The sequence below is a fragment of the Montipora capricornis genome, chromosome 2 (genome assembly GCF_036669925.1).
Source record: "Montipora capricornis isolate CH-2021 chromosome 2, ASM3666992v2, whole genome shotgun sequence".
Lineage (NCBI taxonomy): Eukaryota > Metazoa > Cnidaria > Anthozoa > Scleractinia > Acroporidae > Montipora > Montipora capricornis.
This window is the reverse complement of record NC_090884.1, coordinates 27,457,257-27,467,256: the sequence shown is the minus strand read 5'-3', so window position 1 is coordinate 27,467,256 and position 10,000 is coordinate 27,457,257. Positions and strand designations below refer to the sequence as shown.

Here is a 10,000-nt window from a genome sequence, read left to right as displayed (position 1 = left end):
GGGTGGGGAGATGAAAGACCCTGTGAACGAGGTTGTTCACTCCCAAGATCTCCTAACTAGTACCATAGATTTCCTTTTCGGTTAGTCATACCTTGCATACGTAACTCGCGCCCGCAGTGCGCGCGGCAGTCAAAACTGTGCTATCCTGTCAATCATTTGCCCTTTCACCGGAAACAGTACATTTCGGTTGTGCGTAAATGACATTGTTGTTGATCTACCCCTTCGAAAGGATGCGGTCAAAGTCTTTATTCGCGAAGTTAACTCAAATAAATACATTATCAATACGGTTTTGCCGTCTTCTTACACTTGATTCGAAAATACCAGCCTGAATTCGTCTTAGAATAGTTAGAAAAAGCACAAATAAAAGCCAAAGCACAACAGGTTACGTTCGAATTCTGCTCGCCGACAACCCAAGTTTGTTGACAAAAAAATTGCCGCAAAATGTTTTAAATGGTTTTCTGGCCCTTTATTAGTAATGGCGCTCACGTGCATTTTAAATGGAGTATCGGGAAAGAAAAATTGTCAAGCTGATACTTGTTTCGTATGAACATACATTTTCAAGTAGCGAAAATTTGTATAAGCACTACAAAACTTTTACTAACCATTGCCCGAAGGAACACCATTTGGAAGCTGCAAGGAAGCCGCTGATGAATTTTGCACAAAAACCTCCGCCCCTAACACCGGAAAGCCAGACTTGGAAAGTTTTTCAGCGGAAGGCTCGCTAAGGAAGAGTTTCTAGAGTTTGCCCTCCCGCAGGTCGCCAGAAAGGTGCAAACAAGCTGATTCATGTCTGAAAACAGCAAGATCTCGAAGGGACATTCAAAATGGTGTTTCTTGTATTGTGCGAAAATTTATTTTTCCCTCAATCCCAAATAAGAACTTGCTGTGTCTTGCAATTCAACAGTGAATTGCTATTGGGCCAATAAGAGAATCAACATCAACAAAGAGGCACTTCCAGGGGTTTGGGGAAGAAGAGAACATGGCTAATTTGAACTGGGGAACAGAGTAACATACATACATACATACATACATACATACATACATACATACATACATCCATACATACATAAACTTTATTTAACGTGGGTAGAAACACTTAGCTGAAGCTATTTTACAGGTTTTCCACAAAATAATATTGAAGAAAAAATAAATATATACATGAAAATGTAAGAATATGAATAAAATATCTAGTATCTAAAATTTCAAAATTTAGGTAACTAAAATTTAATGTTCCTCACTGGTTTTTTTAACAATATCAAAATATTTTAGGGAACAAGGGAAGAAAACCAATTTAAATTTTAGGGATCAAAAAGCTGGGAACAAGTTTGAAAGTAATTTGGGGAACAAGGAAACACAAGCAAATATTTAAAGGGAACAAGGACTCCTCTCCCCAAGAGGGCCTCATCAAATGTTCTGCCTCTATCCAACAGCTCAAACAAGCTATTCCAACAATTTTTGAATGACCAACAGGAAAAGAAGACTCTCTTAGAGAAATTAATTATTTATAATAACACTTTAGCATGCAAAACAATGCTCAGATGCTTACGAGCACCCTCATGTCTATTTTTTTAAAAAAGCATCGTGAAGTATTCCTTGTGGCTGGCTGGTTTAGGCATTGTTTCATCTTTCAACATTGGGCAAAACCAAATCAACTCCATTCTCAGAGGGCACTGGCGAAAGAAGCTAGAAGAAAAAACTGGCCCTAATCCAATTCTCCCAAGGTAATCTTTACAGAATAAGATTATTGAAGGAACACTTTTGAGTGCCAACCTTAAGCCTTTTAAAGCAAGTGCAAACAATATTAATAGTCTTTAAATTCACAAAATGTCAAACAGCATATTTTAGTCTCATATTCAATTAGATTTGGCTGCAATATTCCTTAAAACTACGCAGAACTATTTACCATAGAATGTGGAACATTTCCTGCCTATCTAAATATGCCGCAAAAGGGCTCCAAAAAGCAACCAGTTAAGTTTTTAGATAAAGATACACAATACCTAAAAAATAGATTACTTGATGTGATCAAGACATTGAATGACCAAGCAATAAACAAATGGCAGCAATGTATGTTAGGTTCACAAAGTGGGGAAAAAATATTCCTCAACTGATGTTTCAATATGCATTTAAATAAATTTTCTATCAACAATTCAAGGGACTGACTTTTCACTGGTATTGATTAACATTTCCATGATAAGTTTGAAAGTGAATCTGGCAACCACAGTGCCCTATGAAATGGGAAATAACTTTTAAAAACAAGCTCTTTAAACTAACATTTTACAAGGGACACCATTGTTGATGCCCTGCGAAGAACAAAGATTAAATTGAAAGAAGAGTTGGTCTGGAGTTTATCCACAATGGACAGTTAGTGGCTGCATTCACTAATGTAGAGAACAAACACATCAAGTTTCTTCTCAAGCAACCAGGTGTTGAAGGAGCTATTCAATTTCCAAAGAACTATGGTAGTGTACAACAGTACCTGTACCTGGCCTGAAACTGAAACTTGTGGAGCCAAACAACTTGTTGAGCTTAGCACTTAAACTGGGTAGATAATTATGTCAACAAATATTGTCTATTCAACCAACAGTTTCTCCTAATTTTGTGTACCATTCACTTGTTGGTTTCTTAATAAAAAAATCGCTAATTGAATTAAGGATTCAAGTTCTTTAAAATCATCAAAGTTACTTTGTGCCACCAGGAACAAACGAAAAAATACATCAAAAGCCATCGAATTTGGCATAAAGCAGCATAGCGCTTCACCTGAAGTTCGATCATGACGGACACGAACAAGAGCTGAAAAAACTTCATATGGTCAGAGGACCAAATTTGATTGATCAGTTATCGGACATCAAAGTGCTGAACAAACCAAGGCATTTCGCCGTAAACATCGAAAAACGTTCACTCAGCAACGTCTTCTTCTTCTACAGAATAAAGTTCAAAAAGCGATCGTGATTGTTAGTCACATGCTAGCCCATGTCATAAACTGGATAAAGTGGATTGGCAAATTGATTGTCAGAACAATGCGTCATGTTCAAAGAGTCACAAAAGAAGGCTGAGCGAATGTCCACCGAACGTAAACAACTGGCGTGACGTCGGATAGCACAAGGATAGCACAGTTTTTCCCGCTCGCTGAATTCTGATTGGTCAGTTTAAATTTCAGTAGCTCCCGCCGTATGCAAGGAAGAATCTGATGTTATATCAAAATAATGTCCCCTATCCCTTTGACCTGTCTACCTTACAGTATATTGAGATTGTAAGGAGAATTTACATACTGATCACTCCAGTCCTGAGTTCAAAGGGTCAAATACAGGGGATGTCCCTCCAGGAATCACGTAGCCGTCATAAATGACTATTTAAAACTAGATACTCATTTCAATCATGTTGGTCGATGTTTGTTTTCAACCAATCTGCACGCTCGAGAGGTCTGCAACAAAACGCGCGTGACAGACCCGCAGAAGACGCTTGTAACAATGAGTTCACATCTGCACAGTGAATGCCTCAGTTCTACTGAGAAATAACTGGTTTACTTTACGATCAGTGAAATTAACCAGAGGTTACTGATTGTCTTGTATAACGCCGACACATGTTCCCCAGAGATTTTCTCACGCTCTTTAATTAGAGAAGATCCAACAACCAAGATTTTCTATTTCCAATTTGACATGTTCGTTATGAACTCTCTTAATTGTTCCTCGTTTTCCATAAACAGGAAAATCGTTTCTTGTCTTTTTACGTCATGGATCTCATCTTGTAGTTTTGCTTTTATTTTGGCACTAAACCCCATTTTTCTTTTCTATTTGAAAGCACGAGTTAAGCGGTGTTTGTAAGATACAAACAGGTGCAGTTTAAGTTCTTTTTCAATTTTTCGTTCTTCTTTAAAATATGTACTGAAACAAATCTGTATTAATCTCGTTTATTGTACTATTGTTGGCTCAGTTTTTCAATCAGTTATTTTAGTGAGAAAAACGGCATCTGTGTATCCTTTCAAGAAGTAATTCGCCAAGAACGTGTTCCATTGCCATCATTTGGTCACAATTGTGTCTATTTAATTCAGTTCTCAGATTAAAAAATGAAACAGAATAAGTTTTTTTCAGCAAAATTTACCCATGAAATTCTCAAAGTGTTGCTGCCAAAGCTGAAATGATAACTGTTGCAAATAAGGCTTCTCTAAAAGTCGAGATTAAATGATAGTGTTGAATGAGATGGATTTTTTTATGTGGATGAATTAGGCCCGTTTTAAACGTCGAACTTCAACTTAAATGCAAATGAGCGAAAAAAATTGATTTTTTTCTCATTTGCATTAGATTCGGCACATGAAAAGTTCGACGTTTAAAACGGGCCTTAGAGTGTTAGAGTGTTACCTACAATTGTAGGTATCTTTTTTTTTCCTTTCATTTGACATTTTCGTTCTAGTGGCAGTATGATTCTCGGGGTAACTTAATTAGTTTGGCTAGTACGAGGAAGAGAACTTGAACTAATCATACGTGCCACTCCAATTCCAAGCATTGCAGACTCTTTGGCCATTTATTAACTGCTAAATTCACCCTTTGACGAATGGTATTAGTTTCGCTTTCCTTTGGATTGGGACGTGCCGTTCATCCGGTTCGAAGACGAAACGAAGAGATTAGCTATGTTAACCGTTTCACCGCCATAAATGCCAATTGACACATAGATTTTACTCTGTCTAACGCCAGACGATTTTACCCGTCAGTGAGGAAGCCCTGGGCAGTGAAAGGGTAAATCTTACGATCCTTTAAAGCAACAAGGGGAAAGGAGGAAAGGTAACCAGAAAAGAGCATTGTAACATTTGCAAATAAAGAAATCAATTAACTTTTGACACGCGCAATTAACAGACCTTTTTCGCTTGTACATTTTGTTTTCCCAATACAGATCATGAGATAATACTGAGGAGGTTTGGTCCTTTGTTTCGTTCATTAAAATGAGTGCGTGCAAGCATACAGTCGAGTTCAGTATACACAGAATATGTTTTCCTGGGTTTTCAGGAATAAATTTGCGGAAAAGATGGCATTAAAACCTTGACGGCTGACTAGGTGTTCTACCTGTGTGTAGATAAAACAACCAGATCAGTTATCAGCGACGAGGAAGACACTTCCAAAGAAATAATTTCGAACAACGGATTGCTCAATTTGCATCTTAAATCTTGGCAAGTTTTTTAATAATGTTCTTGACAGCTGTAAAATTAAAAAAAAAAAACAACAACTTAAAACTCTCTTTTATTAGTTGTCTCTTTCTAACCTTGACCTATTTCTTACTTTGCTAGCTCCAATAGCAACCCTTAATTAAGTCACGTGTACTTGGAGGATTTGACTCGATTTCTTTTCTTAATCAACAGTATTTTTTTCAATATTGTATTTTCATCTTTCATGTACAGGCAACTGATCTCAGTTTCCAGCAAACAGTTGATACCGTTTTATCATGTCCTTTTTGGTGAACTCAACGATACACGAACGTAGAACTTTCAACGACTCGGAAACGAGAGAGGACCGCCTCATTTTTGATCCAGGAGCTCTCGTAATTTTCACCATTTTATGCACTTTGGTAAGTCTCTTTGGCTGCGCTGGAAATTCTTTGGTCATGCTTGCTGTATTGAAATCTGAGAGCCTCCGAAGCGTCCCGGATTTCTTCATATCAAGTCTGGCATTTTCGGATTTTACTGTTTGCCTCGTTTACTTGCCCTTGACTATCTTCTACTACAACAATCTGGCAAGTCCAGCGACTGATCGAGACTCCCCCCTTCCCATAGTGAGAAATTTCTTCGGCCATTGTTCTTTGGTTGCTTCGGTTAACAACATGTTCGCAGTTACGGTTGATCGTGTAATCGCTATACGCCTTCCAATGAAATACCCATCCATAATGACAATCAAACCAGCTTTGTTTGCCATCTTTTTCGTTTGGCTGATCGCTGTCACCTACGGAGCACTCTACGCCCCGCCGAATATAATTCCCCACGTCATTGTTAGTAGCCACAACTTAACTTTGATGCTGTGCACGATGAGTATGTACGCTTATCTTTACTTTATCGCCAGGCGTCAAGAAAATAAAGTTCAAATACCAAGCTCATTCTCTCAGTCACAAAGACAGGCCGTCACCGCACGACAAATTTCGGAGAAGAAAGCAGCAAAAACTATTTTCACCATAGTCGGAATTTATGCCTTGTGTTGGTTGCCACTCATACTTCTTCCCATCTTTGTGAATCCCTCCAAAAAGCCGATTTTGTTCAGAAAATGTTTCGCTTGGGTGCAGGTGATATTAGTGTGTAACTCAGCCCTGAATCCGTACGTTTACTGTGTGAGGTGTCACAAATATCGAAGAGAGTTCGCAAAACTCTTGCATATAAAAGTGTCCGAAGACAATATTCATGCGGCCTCTGCGGCAAATAGGAAAAAATGTCAGGGTAGCGTTCGCGTCAAATAATCTTAAAACTCCGAATGCCAAGGGCACTTATGTTTCAAAACTATTAAATGTAACTTTCTTTAAATAGGCCCCTGATTAAATACCACTGGCTCTATCTCTCTCTCTCTATCATTGTAGAAGCAAAATTGTGGGAAAACAACTAGTTTCAGCTATACTCATCATAAGTAGGGGAAATGATTTTTATTTATTATATACTTAACAAAGTTACCCAATTGATGTGTTTCCATAGCAACTTTCGCATTGCACTCCATAACCTCTTTTGCACTATTCATGCGTCCGTCTTTGACCAATCAGAAACGCGATATTCTCTTGAGTATATAATAAGGCAAGAGATCCAGAGAAATAGGTCTTTGGTATAACTTTACAGATATCGGTATAATACTGAGCAAAATTAAAACTCGTAGATGGTTCACGTGAGAGATCCATTCAAAGTTAATTGTAAAAGCTGTTGTGGGTCTGAGAATCGTGTGTTGTAAGCATGAACATTTAAGAAATCAACACGTACTTATCGTAGTTCGTAACAATCTTTGAGTAGGGAGTTGAAGAAACGACGACGGCTACGGCAACGAAATGTCTCGTAAAAAAATGCTAGCGATTCTTCCATCTTGTTCGCGATATACTTTATGATAGTCTTGATACAAGCGGTTTTAAAATAAGGATAAAGTGTAAACGATTGACTGTTGTAAGACCTTGTAAGCTCATTAAATTTAGTGATTTCACGTTGTTGTTTTGCAGTGTAAGTCAAGAAATGTACAAAAATGCTTGCCGGACGAGCAGCAGAATTATTTCTCCGCTCTTGTCCAATAATATTCTTGCTTTCTTGCGCTGTCCTCGCCGTGACCGTCGTCTTCTCTTACTGCGCCTTTCAATAACATGCGGACTCTTGAATTCAAAGGGCAACCGACAAATGCTTTTTACGCTACCGTCAATCAAATGTTCGGCGGCTCCTCCCAGCTTTCGACTATGTTGACTGAAGTGGGCTCAACGATGTGACTTGATTACTGCGCACTCGACAGTAGTCGGAAGCTCGAAGGAGCCGCCGAACATTTGATTGACGTTAGCGAAAAATGCATTTGTCGGTTGACCTTTGAATTTAAGAGTCCGCATGTTATTGAAAGGCGCAGTAAACTCCTTGCAACAATTTGCCTCGATAACCCCAAATGGTATCGCGAATGGTGTCGATTTTAACTGCATTATGGCAAGTCTGATGACGAGCTGTAAATCCCCAGGTCTGTTGTACGCAAACATTTAACACAACTGTATCCACACTAGAGATGTTAGACGACGGATATGCAAGCCAATTAGGGACGATAGGCCATTCTTAACTTGGCAATCAGTAATTTACAGAATAAATAAATACGCTTGTTTCATAACATAACGAGTACAGTGACTGAAATCAGCTCAAGTCAAAATCGAAATAGAAGGAAATAATTTTGCTTTATTTCATCTGAACGCTAAAAGTTGTTAATTAATGAAATGTATGTATCTAACTTTTGCATTTACACTAATCTTGTAATAAGCAACTACAGTCGAAGCTCTCGTAAGCGACCACCCAGGGAATTCGAAAAAGTGGTCGCAACTAAAGCTGGTCGCTTACGTGTAAGCACCAAAATTATAAACAACAGAGGATGGCGCTTACGAGAGCTTTTAGCGAAAGTCTTTGGGATTTGTAAATTGTTATTGATGGTACTGAAAATAACCGTCAGGAACTGTTTTTACTCTTATTCACATCTGCCAAAATATCCTTACAAGACATTCCAAGCCAAATCATTGAAAGCCCTCCTTGAAGAGCGAGGCTACCTTAAGCAGCTTATCGAGAGAACTGAGAAGAAAGTGCTGCCTTTGTAATTACACCCGCAAATGGTTAAACTTTCAAGTCTTCTCGGATGAGGACTGTAAACCCGGAGATCCCGTCTCATAGCCCCTGTTGAAAACCAAATAGTATGGGACGTTAAAGAACCCACTCACTTCTCGAAAAGAGTAGGGGACGTTGTCCCCGGTGTTGTGGTCTGACCAAAACTAGTCGGTGGCGTCTTTCACTTCCTAAATAAATTGTACACTTCGTAACATGCAGTCTGGGTAAAGTTCCCAACAAAAAGCATTTTAAATTAGTCGTGAAAAGCCCCGAGGGAAGAGACTAATACTTCATTTCACTTCACACTGCGGGTGGTCTCTAAAGTTGTGATACACGCGCATGAGACGCGCAGCGCCTCCCCTCCCCTCTTCGCGCGCGAGAAAAACTGGCAATCGCCAACTGAATTACCGAGACCTCTCGCCGCAGTGTATAGTCGTCCGCAAAGAAGTCACTTCAGAGTTAATCGAGTCGTGAGCTAGGGCAAGAAAGAGAGCTAAATGGCCGAGGGATGCCTCATTCTTTCCCAATCCTATTTATAGGGTAAAACGCTTATGACTTTAACAAAAGCCCTGATACTGAAAAATTTCCAAAGTTTGCTTCTTGTTTTCAAACCTTTTGGGTTCCTAACATATTCATGGCGGTACTAACTTCAGTTTCTCTTTTTGCAGATATGTAGCTTGTCTTTGACTTAAAAATATTCAATTGCATCGTTTTTGGCGATTGTACACGTTTCCATTCAAATTTTCAACCAGTATCGTGAAACAAAAAGCAATAGTTTTTCTTACATAATCATGGCGGCATATACTTTCCCCCCCTTTTTTCAGATTATGTAGCTTGTCTATGGACTTCAGAAACTCGTAATTGAACAGTTTTTCTGTACACATTTCCATTCGAGGACTTGTAAAACAAAAACTAACAGTAATTGATGTGGCCAAATATTTGCAACCGCTCCTGCAAACCGTGCGATAGACCAATAAAAAATCACAGTGGTTACAGGTAACTTTCTCAGAAGGCGGGAAATTTCGCGCGTTTAGTTAGTGATTGTTTTGATTTACCTACTGACTAGCACAGTTCTTAAACCAATTACAAAACGTAACAATCACTATCGTCAGAAGTCCCTAACCGAGAAGTCTCGATCCGCGATGGAATGCGGCCCATCCGTTTTCGGTAATATTTAAGCAATAGACCACAAGTTTCTATGGTTTATACGCTGATAAACCACGCGGGATGTTGGTAGAACACGAGAAGAATTCGTAAATCACGAGCCGCAGGGGAGTGATTTACGAATTCTTCGAGTGTTCTTCCAGCATCCCAAATCGTTTATCATGCCTATAAACCATAGAAACCTGTGGTCTTTTGCTCTTATATAATAATTCAGAAGACGCGCGATTTTTCCATGAGTTTACTGGCGCAATAAAACATAGCTGATTGGCCAATCAGAGCGCGCGCATTAATTTGGTTATTATATAAATAGATTTAGCCATGCTTAAAAGGGGAGGTCCCGGGTTATTTATTCTTGCAATAACCTGGCTAAACCTGCGATCCAATCGAAAACCAGAACCTGGTCAGCGGTCAACTTAAAAAAAACCCTGACCTCGGTGAACTCTAATTTGAGCCCGCGATATGGCACGTAATACAGGCCAGGGGATACCTTGTTTTGACAGGTGTCATTTGACCATAACAGATGTCCAATATCAAAGATGTACACTATAAACT

General features: G+C 39.0%; 1 protein-coding gene across 1 annotated transcript; it reads left to right on the top strand.

Moving 5' to 3' along the window:
- Positions 1 to 5,430: 5,430 nt before the first annotated feature.
- Positions 5,431 to 6,899, top strand: LOC138037030 (melanocortin receptor 5-like). Its single transcript, XM_068883043.1, has one exon. The coding sequence runs from the start codon at positions 5,431 to 5,433 to the stop codon at positions 6,427 to 6,429; it is 999 nt and encodes a 332-aa protein (XP_068739144.1). The 3' UTR covers positions 6,430 to 6,899.
- Positions 6,900 to 10,000: the final 3,101 nt, after the last annotated feature.

Bases quoted from the DNA above. Each gene is read 5' to 3' on its own strand.
- LOC138037030 (XM_068883043.1), top strand. From the start codon at position 5,431: ATGTCCTTTTTGGTGAACTCAACGATACACGAACGTAGAACTTTCAAC.